The sequence below is a fragment of the Tetrao urogallus genome, assembly GCF_951394365.1.
Source record: "Tetrao urogallus genome assembly, chromosome: 11".
In the NCBI taxonomy this organism is placed as follows: domain Eukaryota; kingdom Metazoa; phylum Chordata; class Aves; order Galliformes; family Phasianidae; genus Tetrao; species Tetrao urogallus.
In genome coordinates, this window is record NC_136824.1 from 2,425,421 (window position 1) to 2,444,382 (window position 18,962).

Sequence of the window (18,962 nt, forward strand, 5' to 3'; positions counted from 1 at the left end):
AACTCATTTGGAGGAGCAGCCAGTTTTAGATCCTTGAGCAACTTCTTTCCCTCCTAATGAGGGAGATAAGGACTGCGTGGGTGCTCTCGCTCCAGCTCTTCCAGGGTTGTGCAGGGGTGAGCAGCTTCCAGAAGAGCACGGTACAGTTTATCTCTGCAGACTGAGAGCCACTGAAACCTTTGGAGATTCAGGCTTGCAGGCCATCCACACTACAACCGCTGCAGACCGTGCACGGCCAACATTACCCCTTGCTTATTGTGTGCTGTCTGAATCATGAGCTTTTCATCCAGATCAGGTTTTTGATCTGCAATTCTTTGGAACAGGAAGATGTTCAGCTGCTCCCACCCAGCCTGCAGCCTGCCAGAGCTGTTCTGTTGTACTAAATCAGAAAGGTCATTGCCATTTCCCTAAGGGGCAGGAGGAAGGGCTTCAGGTGCAGCACTAGGCTGGTGCAGAGCTCAGTGGCACTCTGTGTGGGGCAGTTCATCGCTGCGGTACCAGGAGGCTCAGGAGGAGGTCGTGTGGTCTCAGCCTGAGCTCCTGTGCTTTTGCAGCCAGTGTGGAGCCTGGGTGCCACCTTGGACAGGCGCCTGCATGGTGCCTTGGCCCTCTTCCAGCTCCAAGTCACTGCAGTGACCTCTCTTGAGATGTGTGTGTTGAAAGGGACTGGTCGCTTGCATTTCTTGGATTCTTTTTCCTGATTCTCAATTTTAACTGGCATTCTGGGCTCGTTTCTGGCTGCCATACACGTGTGTGTGCTGGCAAACTTTACACCGACTCATCTGGGCTCGTGGAAAAAATTGTCTGTGCAAGAAGAGCTGTGGCTTGTAATGACACAGCTTTGCAGTGACATAGCTTCGGTGTTGCAGTATGTCAGCGCTGGCTTTCAGGTTGTTCCAGGGCTAAAAATACAGCCCATTAAGGCTTCTGCCATGGGATGTAACCATGTTTTATTTTATTCCTTATGTTCTTATTGCTAACTGATTTTAAGTGAGGCTGCAATTGGAAGCCTACCTTACAAGATCACCTCAACTGAAGTGTAAATCAGCGTTTCCCAATAAGTGGAGAAGAGTGTAGTGCTTGTGTTGGAGGTAGTAAGAGGCAGAACTGCTTGCTAGAGGGCTGGGAGGCACTGCTGGCACTGCCTGAGCACAGCCGCTGGACCAGGCTTTGCGATTCAGATTTTTCTCTGCCCCCAGGTGCCAAAAGCTCCAGAATTGCATTGCAGAGATTAGCGCTGGGAGTTTTACCACCTAGTTCATTTGAAACTGGATGCGCCTGAGATGCATCGAACAAATGGACAGTGGCCTCCCTTCTCCCTGGGGACAGCTTTTACATGGATGGGAAGCTACAGATGGGGCCCAAGGCAGAAATGCAAATAGGCAGGGCTGTGATATGAAGCATTTGGCAGCATCGCGGGCTTAAAAGCTCCCCCCCCACGGCTGCTTGATCCTGCTCTCTGGGTTGTGCTGACACAGCTGGTTGTGGGCTGCACTGTGAACTGTGTGAGTGGAGCTTTGGCCTCAAAACGAAGGGATTAGTGCCTGTGCTGCTGGCACTGTGAAGCTGGCCCGGCCCAGTCCATCCCAGCGCTGCCTGTAAGAGGCGCTCAGAGGTGTGCTCGCTTCCCATAGCCCACCATGCTTACAGCTTTGCAGAAGAGCACTGTTGTAAGCACAAGCAGCTAATGAGTTTTTATAACCTTCTTTTCTTTGCTTTTGAAGATGCAAGTTCTGGTTCGCTGTGGGGTCGGCGTCAGCATTCACGTTACGCAGGGAGAGTTGGGGCAGCTTTGGTTTCAGCCCAGGTCTGGTCCCTGAGCTGTTCGGCTCTTTCCTGACAGGAGCCAATCGCTGTCAGTGCTGCCTTGGCCCCGCTGCTGCTAACGAAACAAGTTGCAGGGGCAGATCTCCCACGTTCATGAGCTCAGCGGTGGTTGACTGCTTTCTGTAGATGAAAAGGTCAGGTCTGTTGCCGGGGTTATGCAGAAAGGTTTGTTCTGGAACAGCCTGCTCCCAATCAGCTCCTGTCTGCCGAGCTGCCGGGCACTCATCTAAGCAGTGCTTTTCCTGCATGTTCCTCATGGGTGAGTGCTGGAGAGCTGTTAGCTGCTAGCTGCTTGTGCTCACCCTTGCTACCGCTTCTGTTGAACCTCGATAACTGCAAGCATCTCCTTCCATGCAGACTCACAGGGGCTCGTTGTTACCGGTGTCCCCCCAGCAGCCATTCTCCACCTCCCTGGTGTCACAGTCCCACCTCGAGGGTGAATGTGGCTCTTTCAGAGGGTCTTGTGTTGCAAGGATCACAGCAGTGGCTATGGATGTGAGTTTATTTTTGGGGGGTAAATACATTCCTTTAAGGCTGGAAAGTGCTAAGTTCAGATAGCCAACCTACAGTGCCCCGGTTTGGAGCCTGTCCCACTTGGAGTTTGGTTTTAGTTGTAAGTTTTAACAAATGGAATCCATTGAAAACATTCTCAGTGTAACACTCTGGTTTTTTTTTTTCCTTCAGAAGTCATTATCAGTCTTCAAGAAACAATATTTTAATTGAAGGCATGATAAAAGCAGAGCAGCGGTGGTTGTTTTAAAAGCTTAATTTATTAAACAGCTTTGTTTTTTAATACAAAAAAAATCTCTAAAGAAAAAAAGCTCTTGCAGTTTTAAAGTGTCAAAACAAAACTTACAACTTTGAAGTCTTAAAATACTTTGGGAAATGCTGAATGTTTTTGACTGGTTATATGGAACAGCTGAACTGACTTAACTGGAACAAAATTAGAGGAACAAAGAGGCTTTGTTTGCAGAGTGTATTCTTTGCCCTTTGACAGCGCTGTCTGGCTCGCGCTCCGAGGGTATCCAGAGCTGGGTGCTGGCAGGCTCCCTGTTGGCTGGGCATCCACAGAACTGACCTGCCAGGACAGTGCTAACGTGTATATAAAAGGGCCAAAAAATCACAGGAAGATTGAGGGCCAAGAGCCTCAGAGAGGTTCTTAACCTGCTGTAACCACGGTCATTTTGGGGAGAGGCTGAGTCTCTTGCTGACCATCTCCTGCCCACTTCCATGTGTTTGAGGGTACTGGGACTTTTCCTGGCTGGCCGTGATCTCAGACACTGACCTTCCCTGAAGATGCCCCACATCTCCCAGTGAACTCTTCCCAGTGTGAGATGCTCACGCGCTTTGTTCCTCTGCAGGGCTCCTTGTAGGCTGTTTGCATGCAAAAACAGGCCTTCTGTGTAGTCTGTCCTCTGCTGGGGAAGGGTACACAGCAGGTGGAGATGAGCAGCTGAGAGATGGGGCTCTTTGTATCCATGCAAATACCCAGTGTAGAACAGAAGCGGGCCAAAGTGGGCCCAGAGGTGGGGGCTGCAAGGAGAGCAGCTTTGAAATCCTTCTCTGGGAGGCAGCATCATGTGCTGTGTGTCTCATGGGTGAGGCACAGAAGTGCTCCTGCTTTTGTTCTGCACTTCTCTAGGGCTGAATCCTCCATCCTCAGTCTGGAGGAATTTGGCTGCTGGTTTTACTGCACCAGAGTTGGAGCTTTTAGGGTCTGCTGCTGAAATGATGTGAGCTGTCTGCTCTTCCAGAGCTGCCCAGCTTGCAGAGGAGGCAGGCTGCAAAATAGCACTGCAGTTGCCCCGTGTACTGCTGAGGCTGTCCCAAGAGCACTTCTCTGGACTTAGGGCTGCCGCTGATCTCAGTGCATTGGAGAGAGTTGTTTCTCTTTCCTTGGCTCCTGAGAGTGATGGGAAGGTGTCAGAGGATGGGAAGCCCTGCTAGAAGCACTCACAGGGCTGTGTCCTGGTGACAGCACTGGAGTCTTCTTCATCCTGCAGCATGCCAAGCTTGAGGGTCTTGGAGCAGAGGTGGGACTGCAAATAGGGACGGCCGTGTGAAACGCTTGAATTAATATGACAAAGGCAGGGAGCTCTCAGGGGCTGATTGGCGTTCACTGCAGCAGACAGCTGGTGTGGTTAGAGACAGGGTTGCTCAGAACTGTCTGCCAATTCCTGTGGAAGAGGGTACTAGCTTGATAGCGTGGCTAACAAGCAAATGCATGTCTACCATTTCCAACACTGTTCCAAGTGAGGCACAAACCTCTGTTCATCAGCATTCGTGTCCTTTTGACCTACAGGTACTGAGTTAGCTGCAGCCCAGTGCTCTCCCTGAGCAGATGCGTGCTGAATTCAGTTGTTTGCTTAGAAATAAGCATCAGTGAGATGTCAGAGAGGTTAGTCTCATTACTAGATCTCATTAATTCTGTGGAATACCCTGTAGAGAATATGTTAATATTCTTATTCTGTTGACATATATTAACATATATAATAGTTGTATAATTGTTACTAATAATTATAATAATAAGCTGCTTCTCCTAGACAATCAATGCATGTGCAGAAGCCCCGTAGGCACTTTTAAATCTCAGCTGGTGGACAGGGAGGTACTGGTGTGTGTGCAGTGTGGTGAGAAGTGCCAGCTTCTGCCAGTTGGCAGTGAGCCTGGGAGGGCAGATTTCCCAGGTAAGGTCGAGTGTGCTCATCTGTGCTGGCTGGCTGGGTCAGGAAGGTCCAGTGCTTTTAGCTGGAAATTACTGTTCCCTACCCTGGCATTTGCTGCCATTCAGCAGAAGCACAGTAATTTGATGAGTGCACTCTCCTGTTCCATTGCAGCAGTGTAAAAGGAAAGCAATGTTGCTTAAGTCACCTTCAGCCTAAAGCATCAGTTTGGAGAGGCCATTCTGCTTTGCTTTGCAGAGAGGTCACTGGCAGTGACAGTCTCATCTGGGGCTGTCCTTTCTTAAACTGCTCTGCTTTTCGAGCAGCAAACCCAGGCAAGACATGAACTCTTGCTTGCAGACCCTGTCTTTGGCTATATAGTTGCTGCTCTACTATGCCAAAACCTGTTTGCTGTATCAGAAAATCATGGGGTCCTCTGTTTTTCAGATCACTAGAGATTTCTCAGACACATGGAGCTTGATAGGTTCTGCATTAAATGTGTTCTTATGTTTTCTTAAGTACAAGAACTGCAAATAAGCATGTGGAGCCCTGTGGGCTGCATGACAGAGCTTGGCTCAGAGGGAAGAGCTCTGTACTTGTTGGAACATACCCTGTGGCATATCAGGAAGCCCGATGCAGGGTGACAAACCAGTGTGGTTATGGCAAAGAAACAACATTCAGAATTGTCCAAAGATTAACTTTTCAGGCCAGCTTTTACTGATGCAAATTGTCAACCGCAGTGTTGCAATAAAGAGTGAAAATAACTAAATGTGAAATGCTGACTTGTAAAGGGGATCGTTGAAAGTGCTTTGTGTTGCAAGATTTCATGAAAACGGTTTTGAAATGTTGTGCTGCATTTACCTTACAGAGGGAACAGCTCTGCCAGATGCTCCCAGCACTGCTTCGTCCTGGAGATGTGTGGGGCTCAGTGTGTGCTGGAACATCCCATCTTTCTCAATCTTTTTTGCTCAGAATTGTTTCCAGCAGTGCTGCCTTCCTCTCTAATTAAAAAAATAAGTCCTCAACACTTGGTCCAGTGCACATATAAAATCCTGAAGGTTTGTTTTCTGTCTTCACCTCCCCTGCAGCAGAGCGGCTCTCTAGAACATCCCTTAGGTTTCCTGGGTTTGTCAAATCAGCAAATGTCTTTCATTAAAGTTGTAATATACAATACAAAGATCATCTTCCTTCCTTCGTAGTGTGATCCCACTTCTCTGTGTTGTATTTCCCTTGTATCTGGTGCCCAGTGGTACGGCTCCTTTATCCTTTTTAATGACTTTCTGGTGCTTCCATGGTTACCCTTACCTGTTGTTTTGTGGTTTTGGGTGCTCTTTTTCGGAGGGAGGGAGGTTCTAAATAGTCTGCATTAAGGTTGTGTGCTCTTTGCAGCAATATCTTGGGCTTGCTTTTCATGTTTTGTGAAGCATCCAATGCACTTTTGCCTTGATCCTGGAGTGAGACGCCCCCAAACAAAGAAATACAGCTGGCTGTCCACGTGCTGCTGCAGCTGAGAGGTTCTGATTTGATACCTTTTGCCAAGACCCAGCTGGGCCAGGTCCAACAGGTGAATTTGGGCACCACCCAGCTTCCCCACACCTTGGGTTTCAGCTTCAATCTTTGCATCCTCTTCCCTTGGCCTAATTAGAACCTGCTGTAACAAATGCAGCGGGGCCAGCTGCGGTGCCTTGGCAGGTACCAAACACAGGGCAGCAAACCCTCCAGCTAATCCATCCATGCTATGAAGTCACAAGAATCTTGTTAATTTTTAAAAAGCCCTCGATGCCCACTAATCCAAATCAATTTTCATTTCTTTCATAAAGTCGTGCTTTCATTTAGGCTTCAGCTAAGAATTACAGCTAATTTGTTCGATTTTATAACGGTATAATTGAAAAAGTGATTTTAATGTCCTGGCAACCAGATCCCCTTTCTTTGGTTGTTAATGAAAGAATCCATTAAGGTTAAATGATTTGGGCATGGATTCAAGTAGAATCGCCTGAATATTCTGGGGGAGTGTTTCTGACCATCTGCTGCTCTGTCATTGGCGTTTGTGTTGTAAATGGGGCTGTGAGGAGGACTTCACAGGTCCTGTTCCAACCATTAACCGTAAAATATCATTTTAATTTTCTGAGCTCGATGCAAGCAGTGGAAACGCTCAGGAGAGCTGGCTGCACTCTGGGCTGCAGCATCCCGTGTGTGTGGATGGATATTGCTGCTGAGCTGCGTCCCCTCCTGCTTCTTGGGGCTGCTTGCATTGATTGCAGCACATCCCCGTGTTGTGTCGCTCCTCTGTGCCTTCGTTTCTTCACCCAGGGTTTGAAATTGAGCACCGTGCTACTCCGGAGGGTGCTGAAGAACTGAGGGATGATGCGTTCTCTGGATGCTGTTCCGTCCAGTGTGTTTTTATTTATCTTGTGGATTATGTAAAATTGCTAACTGAGGAGAATGGCACAGAACCTACTTGAGTTTAATTGTAGCCCATTGGTGAAAGAGCTTTGTGTCCTCTGTTTGATAATATTACTTTCTAGTTGATGTTCTCAAGAGGCATTACAGCAGATCGTATCGTGCTGCATGTTTTTAGCTTTCTCAAGCATTGAAAGATGAAAGTATGACCTAAAAACATGCTTGACTTAAATAGTTCAAGTGCAGAAATAGATAACATTGTAACAGGAGATCCTTTAGGACTCTCCTGTGATGTTCACAGATCAAACGTGTGCATGGAATAAAAACAGGAACTTCTGCCTCGAACAGAAGCAACGTGAATGGATTTCCTCCGAACATCGGTAAAAAAACACCGCAAGTGTTTAAAATGTTGTCCAGGAAATCATGCAAATCCCAGGCAGTCATTTTAGCTTGATGGAGCCCTTTAAAATGGCAAATCTCAGGCTTATTCAGCTCAGCTTGCTGCTCAGCAGCAAAATTACAGTTACCTCAGCAAATGGGCCCTATAATGTTAACACCAGCGGATAACAAAAATAGCATTTAATAACTTTCATTACAGTCAGTGTTTCTAGGGCTTTGGGGCTTTGCTCTTTCCAATCATTTACATAATTTGCAGGTACAGGCTGCTGTGCCAGGCTGCCCATCTGATTCTCCCTCTGATCAGAGCATATTAATGCACTTGTTTGATGGTCTGTTACCAATAATTACCTTGGATAGCATTAGGAGCATTTCCAACATTGCAGCTGGTCTGTATTTTTCGCTAAGTATATTTCAGGGCCCAATTACAGGGCTCTGATGTGTTATTGTTCCAGTGTGTTTGTTCAAGCTTGTAATTTTAATATGCCTCTACACTGTAAATGTATGAATGTGAACTCAAAGCTCCGTCCTGAGCTCACCACGCATCCCACGCTTGCAGCAGCTTCTGCAGTGGTCATCTCAGCTCTGCCTCATTGACATGAAAAGAGAAGGATGACAGCTTGAAGTAGGGGCTTCTGCAGAGCCCACTTTGGACTTCAGCTGCTGTTTCAAAAGCCTTCCTGGGATCAGAGAGAAGGAAATGGAAAGGCTTCACCTTCGTGTAAGAGTCAGGCACTCTAGCATTATGATTGCTATTGACAGGTCAACACAATGAATAAATTATTAGTGCTATTGATTTGCTTAATCTTTCTGAACTATCTGTTTGCAGGGGATGCATTGGAATAACACGCATCTTGATGAACCCACGCTCAGCTGAGAGCTGGTTTTGTGTTCATCCCTACTGGTCGCTGCAGTCTGTAGATGCTTTGGCCAATCTGGTCTTGCACAGAAGCATGAGAGTGTCTGGTCCTTCCTAGAAACCGGTTCTGTCCTTCAGTGGTTGGACTCTAAGGCCACCTTAGAGTCAGCAGGGTGACAATCCACTGCAGGTCAGTGGCTGTGGTCTCGGGTAGCCAAAAGGAGCAGCTGCAGCTGGCTTCAGCAATAGGAGCATCAGAAGCATTGTTAAAGCACTTAGATGGAAACCTTTTCAGCTCCTTTATTTCTTTGATGCCTGGTATGTGGTATTTATACGTACAGATTTTCATCTACCAGGGGCTTCAGCAGCCTTTGCTTTTATCTAAGTGAGTCTAGTCATTAACCTATTTACCTTAATTACAGCTTTAGATAAAATCAGGCTTTTCAGATACAGCCTGTAAGCAGCAATGTGACATCGCATTTGTTTCAGACAGTGTTGTTGTTTTTCGTGCCATCCCTTCTGCTCTCTTGTTTTTAAGCAGGAATTTGAACAGAACAAAGCCAAGGGGCTCTTGCCCAGCACGGTTCTTTGGGGAGAACTGCATTTAGAGCATGCTACAACAGATCGATGAATTATGATTAATTTAACTTTTAAATGGAGGGGCTTTGTATACATGTGAAAATATAATAATGGGCTGCTATGAAGTGGATGGGTTAGGATCGATGTTCCAAAGCCACCAAGCCTCGTAAAGAACCGTTAGATGCGAAGATGTCTATAATTAAGTGAAGTGGAGCTGTAGGAAGGGGGGGGGGGGGTGTTGCTGTTTGCCTGCCCCTGCAGTGTTGCACGCAGGCTGCTCGCAGTGCTGGGCTGCTGGGAAAGGCTGTGATGCTGTCAGTGACAGGAGATGGTCTGAGAGCCCCTTGTGCTGCCTCGGTGAGTGTTCGCTCCGCAGAGGGAATGCATTGAAGTACAGTTGCTCTCTGAGTTAGACAATGTGAAATTAAAGTCTTTCTGTGGCTCTAGGAGTGTCTGAAGAGCATCAGCAGAAGGTGAGGTTGCAGCAGAACGATAGCGCGGTAGTTGATGTGCTGATAGTTATTTGTTAAGTAATAACTGCACTTTTTCTTTGGTGCTGTTCGCTCCCACTTAAATGAGATTAATTGTGTTGCTGAGTTCCACAAGTTCAGCATCCAAAATAAATACATAAATTAAGAGGGGTGACAGCACAGAGGCTTAAACTGCCTCTTGAATGCCTGCCACCTCCTGCAGGATGTGGGGCGCGGGGAGCAGCCCTTCTGCAGCCCCGTTACCCGCAGAACACACACGACGACGAGTGCTCTGCCTGCACTGCCTGTTCCTCGCTCCTGGGAAGGTTTTCTTTGGCTGCAGCTCTGCAAGGTGCACAAGGGTTCCAAAGTGCCAGATGTGTGTGGAATAGGAAACGTGCTGGCCAGGCTCCAGCCCGTGGGACCTGCAACACAGTGGCTCCCCAGGAAAATCTCTGGCTGCCAAGAGCCAGGAGTGATGTCAGCTCTGGAAGTGTGTCAGATTAAAAACCCTTGTACTTTGCTCCCTGTGAAGTATTAATCTCCCTGTACAGCCTGTGCTGTAACGGGACCAGTCTGGCTCGGTGCAACTTTATTTGTTTTGGGTTAGAGGCACTGAGGGTTTTGTTTAGAGGTGCTGGAGGCTGTCAGCAGCTCTGCTTAAATGGCTTTGGCCTTAAGTTCTATCTGTGCTAAAGATGCCTGTCCTGCACTTGAAGGGAAGGTGTAAGCCTTGCAATTGCCAGCCAGTCAGAATGGTCTGGGGTAGGTTACAGAGCCAGTAGTGCCCTGGGATCCTGGGACTGGTGGGGTCCCACCCAGATTTGGGGTTCCTGTGGCAGTAGGTGAGGATCTGGGTTCGGCTGCAGGATGTCAGATGCCTGTGCCACTAGTAGCAGTATTTGGTCTTGGTGCTTCAAGAGTAGGAGAGGTTCTTCTACTGAGTCAGCTGACATAGTAGGTTCAGTGGGCAGGTGTTGGGGTGCGTGAAGCTGTCTGCTTGGATGTAGCCCTAAATGAATGTGGTGGGGTGCAGCCTGACAGCGCCTGGAGCTTGGCTTGATGTCTGCTGTGCCCTACTCAGTCCTGAAGAAGTCCTTGCAGGTGCTTAAACCTTCTTGGCTTCCTCTTGCTCAGCTGGTTTGTTCAACAAGATGGTGTATCTCCCCCAGGCACTGCCCTTCTGTCTGTCCTTGGAACAGCCTGTTGGGATGGGGTCGGGGCTGTGGCTGTGGTGAAGGGCTGCTGGATGGAAGTAAGGTTGTGGCTGTGGTGAGGAGGTGCTGTAACCAGCTAGAGAAAAGCTGTGCTGCCCAGCTGTTAAGGGTTTGTCTGGTGATATAATGGCAGAGCCGTGTCTGAAGCTGGGACATCTCCAAACGAAGCTACCGGTCTCCTGTTGAACAGTAACCTTTTATTTGCTTGTGCCATGTAACAGAGCTCAAGGACACGCTTACTGCTGATAGCCAAAATTTCACCAGAACAAGCATCTCACTTGTGTAGGTCTTTCCTCCTTGCTTTGCGTGGTGAACCCCAGGGCAGGGAAATAACTGCATACAGAGGCCAGTGTTGTGCTGGACTTGGACATGGAGTGCAAGCTCCCACCAGATTGACGGGCTTGGAGTACTGCGTCTCGTGATGTGAAAACACTGCTCCGAGGGCCCTGCCTCTGACCAAGTAATTGCATGTCAGGGATCTGTCAAACCTTGCTGTGTAGCTAGCTCACACTTCACCTGGTTATTTACAGTTTTGTAATCATGAAGGAAGGAGAACTGATTCTTTCCTCTTTGCTCAATAGTAAGTCAATTTCTGCCTCCATTTGGTGCAGAGGAAAGGAGATACAGGAGTTGTTTTTGGCTGTGTGTTGAGATGCGTGCATTGGGAAGGAGATGTTGGCTGCTTTAACATGGTTTGTAGCTGCCTGCTCTGGGTCTGGAATGAAGGCTGCTGCTGGCAGGGGCTGTGCCTTAAAGATTTTACAGCCTGTGTTTGTCTGCAAGGCCCTGCTTTGTGGGTGGGGTTTTTTGGTTTTTTTTGGTTGTTTCTTTGCTGTTCGAGAGGAGATGCTGCCTTTTTTTTCACTAGGCATGGGCAGCAAAAGTATATGGGTGGGTAGTGGGAGTGAGGAAGTGATTAAATAGATTGGGAGAAAAGGACTTTTTATCTTTTGGACTGTTTTTGTGTGTAGCGTAGCGTAGGTGTTGGCAACATGGGAGAGAATAAAACACCTGGGGCCAGAGGAGAATGTGGTTTCATGGGAGCAAACCACTTACCCTGCTGCATCGAAGGCCCTCTGTTTCAGGGCATGTTAATATTTCAGTATGTTAATATTTCAGTATGTTGATGTTCCTGCAGAACTCTGTGTGTGTGTGCATATAGATGGATGCTGCATATACCTACGTGTTATGTGTGTATTAGCATATATATTTATAGTCCTGAACCACTACTGACTGCCTTGGGACAGCTCAGTGATTTGCTGGCCTTAGTGAGGTTTGGTGTGAGCTCTGCCTGTTACCTGGGGCCGGTCAGACACAGACATCTCTGTTCTCTCCCAGTAAATCTCCTCTCTGCTTTTGGTCCCCTTTTCCCTGCTTTATCTTCCGAAGAGTTATTTTGAAATGTTCTCAGTTGTGTTAGGCAATTTCTGAGTGTTGCTCTGCGTGCTGTGATGTAAAAGCCTGCTTTGAACATAGAAGCTGCGTTGACTTCCATAGGGGAATGCTGTGCAGGGTTTCAGGGCCTCAATTTGGAGATCCATGAGCTGAAAACTTGTGGTTCTGCCAGGCTTCAATGCTTGAAGCTGCATCCTGGAGTAGCCAAAGGCAATGAGCTCTCCAGCTCCGTAGCACAGGTCTGCAGCTGAACCACCTGCCCTGAGCTGAGACGTGAAAGTCTTCCTGGCTCAGCAGCCTGCCTCTGTTCTGCTGCAGCTCTCCCTTGAAGTGGCTGTGCTTGCTGCATGAGGCAGGTGGTGTGTGGGGTGGCTTCCCTGCATTCGCTCATCCATTACCTCCAGTAGGCAAGAGGGCGAAGGTGAGCAGCAGGCTGCGTGGGGCTGTGTTTGAGCAGGGTTGTATCTATTTCTGTCACTGAACGATGAAGAATGTAGGTTGGAAAGAGTCAGCAGCTTCTGTAAGCACTCAACATTCCTGATTTCATTTGTCTTTGATCTCACTTTTACTCTCTTCTGATCCTTTTCCTTGAAAGCGTTTTTATCTCATTGTCAGGCTTGCTAATTTAGGGCGGTGTTTTGAACCAGACCTCCTCCTACATTTTCAGAGCCTGGAAGGTATGTTTTGTTTAATCAGGGAGTGCTTATACAGTTCTTTGAACATCGGAAGTGTAGTTGGAGCTTTTTCAATGCTACATCTGAGTCCTGGGCACTTGCTGCCCCAACCTGTGTGTGCCAAGGGCTTGTCCCCAAAAACCTGCAGTACTGGGGCTGAAGAGGCTGGGTGGCTGAGGGCAGCCTATGCTCACCTGTCAGAGCAGCCCGATGTCACAGGTTGTGAGCACACCAGGGCTTTTGCTTGGCTTCTTGGTCTGGAAGCACTTATGGTGCTCCTGGGATGAAGGGCAGTGGTTTGAGCACTCGTGTATCTCTTAGCATTGCATGGAGGCTGCGCTGCTTGGCAGTGCTGTAGATGTGTACAAGTAGAAACATTGATACCCTGGAGGTTAGTTGCTGCTATTACTGAGTGGGTTGTGTGGTACAAGCAGGTTTCCAGGAAAGGAGTGACTACTGCTTTTTAAAGATCTTGTGCATGTGTGTGCTCACTGGGGTGAAGTGTTGAGGCAACCTCCTCCTGTCGTTATCCAGTGAGACTGCATTCACACAAGCAGCTCAGCACGTGCACCAAATCTTAGAAGCAGAGAGAGCACTGGTTTCTCATGGAGGATCCCTTGCTCGTGGTGAAACATGTGCCTTGGTGAGCATGTTCCTGGACTGTGTGTTCAGCTTCACATGTATTTCCTTCCAGTGACTGTTTATGCTCTCTTGATGCAGCACAGGGACCTGAGCTGGGTCTGCAGCCAGGCTCTGAGTTGTGTAAGTGCTTCTTTTTTTAGCTGGCAGCTTGGATCCTATTGGGTTTTGACTCTCGGGAGAAGATCTGGGCAATATTCAGGGGTAAAGAAACGCCATCACATATTAAAAAAAGAACACCACGTATTTCATCTGCTGTGGTGCTGTCAGTTCGGACTGCAAGCAGGTTGGTTTTCAGAAGGCAGAAGCCTGAGAGGCTGATAATTGCTTCTTGCCAACCTGTGCTGGCGTAGGAAGCACTCCGCAGAGCTCTGCTCTATTCCTAGCTGCCAGCTGTCCCCGCATGCTGCGCCTCTCTGAGAGGAGGAGTATTTTCAGCAAAAAACCATTAAAATTGCAGCCTGAGGAAGGCAGAAAATAGGACAGAGATGCAGGCTGTCTTGCAGAGCGATGAGCAGGAGTGCCTGGCAAGAAACATGGGCCACCTGATGCTCAAGATGCGTTGATGTGACGCTGCTGGCAGTGCTGGTTCAGAGGAGGTGAGGGGCAAAGCATGGAGAAGGCTGGAGCCTCCTAATGAGTACCTGTCCCTGCGTGCTTAGTTGGGCACCAAATGAGCCCCAAGTGTGGGCAGGGCAAGGCCCTTCCTTACGGGACACCCGGAGTTTCCATCTCCCTGCACGTGTAATTTTGCGTGTCATTGCTCCTAATTGCTTGCTTAACTCGCACGCTTTTAAAAGGCAGCCCTTTTATCAGCAGTAGGTAGTAGCAGGTTTAATAGAGTGTTTGAATTCCTATAAAATTAATCTGTAGCCTTCTGCGATAGGAGACGGGCAGGGAGCCATGTGGTTCATATCCAGTGTTGATAAACTTGTTATAGAGGCAGGAAACATTTCTGATTGGAGCAGTGACAAAATAATTTGGAGCAGAGCCATAAAAAGAGTGGATGGTGATGGTTTGAGTGCAGCAGAGATTGAAATTGCTGGTGTGTGGAAGCAGCGCTGCCAGCTAACATTGACTTAGTGTCTCTGGAGGACTCTAACGGCAAATGCATTTTATTAATGGCAATATTCTTTTAGGAAATGCTGAGCCTTGTTTCAGAGGTGGAGCTCTCCTATGAGTACGTGGGTTTGGAAGTGGGCCAGCCCCAACCCAGCTCAGCTCAGCCAGCGGCTGCTCAGCGCTCTGCCTGCGGCTGCAGCACACAGCTGCCTGAGGGTTTGAGCTGGCTGAGCATGTGGGGCTGCCCCTCGGGCTGCCAGTTTGCAGTAGGAATATTCTTCCAAGGAGGCAGGGGGGAGGAAGTATTTGCTACTTATGGGCAGTTGTGGCAGGTGAAGGTGGGGTTGGGGCCCGTGCTGCATCGTCTTTGACTTGCAGTTGTTCTGTGCTTGAACCCAGGATGGAAAAAGCAAGTGTGGATACAAGGCTGCTGCTGGGCGTGGTGGGGAGCAGCAGAGGTGGTGCAGGCTGTGCTTGCAGCCCAAGAGATGTATGATGGAGAAGTTAGTGCATAGGTGTCGTGGGAGGTGCTGGCTGTACTATGGGGCTGAATGTCATGTCTTATCTCTAACCACGTTTGTGTATAACCGGGATGTTATTAACCGAGCAGGGCAACCCCTGAAGAAATGCTGTCTTCTCTTTGCAGGGAGGCTGTTGGAAGGGGATTCTGTGGAGCTGAGCTGTAGTGCTGGTCCTGCAAAGGTGATATTGGAGCCAAACCAAGTCGTGGTTTTGGACTGTAACCTGGCCCCTGCTGAGCAGGTGATCAATATCACATGGAAGAGGAATGGGTTTCCACTAGTGGAGCAGGAACATCTGCACGTGCTTCCAAATGGATCGCTCTTCATCTCGTCACAGGCTATGGCAAAGGACAGTAAATACTCTGAGAGAGCTGATGCTGAGGGTAATTACTCCTGTGTGTCTCACAGCTCCCTAGGGGCTGTCACCAGTCAAACGGCTGCAGTCAGATTTTCAAGTAAGTGGGTCTTGGTTTTTTTTTTTTCTAATGACTATGAATTGAAATTCTATTAATGATGTGTATGTGGGATTTGGGACAGCCCACAGATAAGCTGTGGTGTCTCTCTTGACCCAATGGCATTCTCATGTGCAACACTCCCAGGTAAGTGCCATGAGCCTTAAATTAAAACCAGGATCATACTTGCTCTCCAAAAATTGGTGTTTGCTTTTGTGGGGAAATCAGTACCTCAAAGCCATGCATCAGCACCATTTTTGTAGGAATGTGTGTGTGTGGGGGGGGGGGGGGGGGGGGGTGTTGGCTGTGGAGCTCTGGCAACCCCAGCAAAGGCTGTAGTAGGTATAGTTAAGAAGTGTTGCTCTGAGTCTGAGCACTGCCTGGTGTGAGGGGAACTGTGATGGGAAGAGTTGGGAGAAAGTGTCCTTTGCATTTCCCATGCATCCATCAGTCCTGGATGGTGTGTGCAGAATGCACCTGCATTACTTGCATGGGAGCAGCTGGGAGAATCAGCCCTGATTGGGGTGGGACAACATGCTTTGCTGTTCTCTGTGTTCCCTGCTTGACTGTGCTGAGCTCTGTGTCCCATCTGGGAATTTGCCATGAGTGAGCAGCGTAGTTATGCTACTGAAAGAGTTATCACTGAGGGATGGTCAGGTGGGTGTGGGTGGCCACCTGAGGACAGAAAGTGCTGGAAACAGGCCGGGCTGTGCTCAGGTGGTCCCAGTTCCCCTTTGTCCCTGCTCTCCATCACTAGCTTAAATCAGAACAGCCTTCTAGGGGAATCTGCTGCTTTCCCTGTTTGCGATGTCTCGTGACGCTGATGGCTTTAGTGTGTCTGAGTGTGGTCTTGTGAACATAGTTAAGATCTGATGAACCAAGGGAGGCCTTTGGGTCTTTCATCTACGCTGTGGGGTTCTGACAGACAGGATGTTGAATGTCTCCTCTTCAGATGTCCTTTGTTTGTGAAATCTTAGCTCTGACTTCAGCACAGCGAGTGGCGAAAAAGCAGGAGCTTAATGCAACTTATCTGCTGAGAGCCCAAGCTGGTAGCCACAGTGAGCATGGGGGTGCCAAGGCTCCCTATGTGCTCGGTGGGGCCAAGGGAGGCACCAGGTCCTGGATGGGGCAGGTGCCCTGAATGTCAGTTTCCAAGCTCTCCTAAAGCAGCACTGCTAATTTCAGGTATGGCGAGAAGGCAATTAAGGCAGAGCAGTTTTATGGTGCTTGGATGTCACTGAGCACATCCCAATTTGGAAGTATGTGTCCAGCCCCCTGCTGTCCAACTGCATTATGCACCAGGAGAGAGCAGTCTGCTTGTGGCTTCCCAGATAAGGGCATCTTTGTGTATCAGCATGGCCTGAAACGCCCATAATGGAAACCTTTCTTCCCACAGAGACTGGGCTTTGGACTTGTGTTCCCAGGCAGCCTTCTGCCATCATCCCTTTGTGGGGTGTTCCCACAGGCAGAATTTACCCCATCTCAGCATGGTGCGGAGCTCAGAGCTCTGGGGCAGCACCAGACACTGAAGGGCGGTGCTCACTGAGGCTGGGACAGACATCTGTCTGTGTGTCAAACAGTGTTGCTCCACTCCGTGTCGGGACCGATTGTGAGGCAAATGTCCCTCTATAATGGAAGAGATGAAAGAGAGCTCTTCAGGCTGTTTTTCATTTCAGTCTCAGAACAAGACTCTAAGATCTGAGCCACTGAATCTTTGTTCAAGAATAAAATTCTTTTGTATTCCGAAATGGCTACCAAAGCTATTTTAAGTATGAGAGTGCCAATAAATGATTCCTTGACCTACCAAACAAGAGAGGTTAGAAAATAATACAAACACAATAGCACTTCTCTCCAGTACAGACCTATGTAAATGTTGACAAATGCAGCCAGACAGCACGCCGTGAGATGCAAGCCTGAAACACGTTCCCAGTCTTGGGAAATTAGGGCTGAGATGCTTGTGAACTTGCACAGAGCTATGGTAAGTGAACATGCAGATGATGCTGTACCACCCGTGCTACACAGAGACCACTGAGGATCTCACAAGGGTTCTTGCAAACTGGAGTCAAGGATTCTGCATACAGATATTGTCTGGGAGACTTGCAGTGGAAGAGGCATCATGAGTCCTGGTGGTCTATTCAGCTCTTCCTCCCCCAGTCTCAGTCACCCTGAACTGGCATCGATTCCCTTTCCAGTGCGTCTCTTTGTGCTCCTGTTACGGATTTGGGTGTATTGTTTTGTGTTTCATGAGTGAGAACAGTGAAAATGTCTCAAAAATGGGAGACAGGCGTGGATTGCCTTTCCCTCCCTGTGGATTTTTCCAGAGGAGTGCTGTGGGTTCCTCCCAGAACCAAGGAATTACAGATGAACTTTCCAGCTCATTTCCTGTCATGGATCCGTAGGCCTCCTTAACAGCCAGCTGCACAGGCGAGGTGCTGCTATGGCAAATGAATGCACCTGACATAACACTCATTTCTGAATGGAGAGCAGAGAGAGAATTATTAATGAAATGCATCTCTGGCTGTGTTTTGTTCCATGGGGTGGGCAGAGGCGCTTGCTGCATTAGCATTCAGCTGGTGCAAATGAGGATCGTACAGGCTCTTTTTTTTTCCTGCTGGTTGAATACAGCAGTCTGTCTGAAGTTGTCTACGGGTAGATGGAGTTATTCTTTGTGCTGACTGCCCTGGGCGCTGCTGATCAATACCAGACAGATGAAAACCTGTTTAGCAGGTAGGTTATATCAACACTACCCTCAGCCTGTGCTCCTGATACACCGCACAGGGGAGATCCTGTGCTGTGCTGTAGGGCTCTGTGCACCACACAGCACTGCGATGACAAGAACATTTAGCATTCATAACATCGAGTCATCTCCTGTGGTTTTTCATACTCGTTTCTTTGTTCATTCACCACTGCCTTGCCCCATATAGGCAAAGTACCATGAGGAAACTGTGGGACTGGAGCTGTGGGTTGTCTCAGCATCTGCTAAACTCAGTGCCAAGGCAGTTGCAGAGCAATTGGGACAAGCCCTGCCAGACTGCCCTCCTATCAGCACCAGTGCATTCAGGCACTCATTTTGCTTCTCTCTTGCTTTCTTAGTGCTTCTACACAATTAGATATACCTTCTCAGTAGCCCCAGAAGCTGAGGGCAGCTCCAGCGTTGCTGTGCTCGCTCTCTGTCAGCCAGGTAAGTTGGGAGACTAGGAGTGGCTGATTGGTGCAGACAGATGGGACCCTGGTGAGGGCTGGAGTGACAGAGGCTGGGCAGTTTGCAGGCTGGCTGGCTAACAGGGCAGCAGTGTCCAAGGAAGCACTATGAGGGACTGAGTTGTAGGCTGCTGGAGGTGATTACTAAAGGAAGCACAGAAGTCCACATCTCTTGTCTGACAGGAGCTGCCAAAATGCAAAAGCCTGCTGTTATGTGCATGAACGTGAAAGGCTCTCTCTGCCTATGCTAAAGCGATGAAGATGGCCTCATAGGCAGCCCTCCTTCAGGAGTTGCTGAGAAGACATTCACGCGTGTGCTGGGTGCCGCCCGTCCTCTTGAGTGCCTGGGACTTTGCTGGGTCACTGCTTGGATCACTGGGCCACAGCCAGCAGAGGAGACCTGGGGAGCACAGCCTTGGTGGGACAAACAACAGAGCAGTGATGGGTGGGGGACAGCACACACGGATCTGCCACACGTGGAGTTGCCCAGATGCCTTGGCCCCAGCAGTGCCTTCCGGGGGAACCTAACACTGCAGTGCCCTCCATGCTTTCCCTTCCATTGTCACCTCTGTGTTGGCTCATGTTTTGCTGAATACATGTGTGACACAAC

At 48.7% G+C, this 18,962-nt stretch overlaps 1 protein-coding gene across 1 annotated transcript in view; it reads left to right on the top strand.

The window, feature by feature from the left end:
• IGDCC4 (immunoglobulin superfamily DCC subclass member 4) overlaps positions 1-18,962 on the top strand; it is a gene marked incomplete at both ends in the record, with an annotated part of 75,509 nt that overhangs the window by 10,806 nt on the left and 45,741 nt on the right. The window contains one exon of the mRNA XM_079540694.1: positions 14,825-15,154. Coding sequence (XP_079396820.1) covers positions 14,825-15,154 — 330 coding nt within the window. The remainder of the gene's footprint in view (positions 1-14,824; positions 15,155-18,962) is intronic.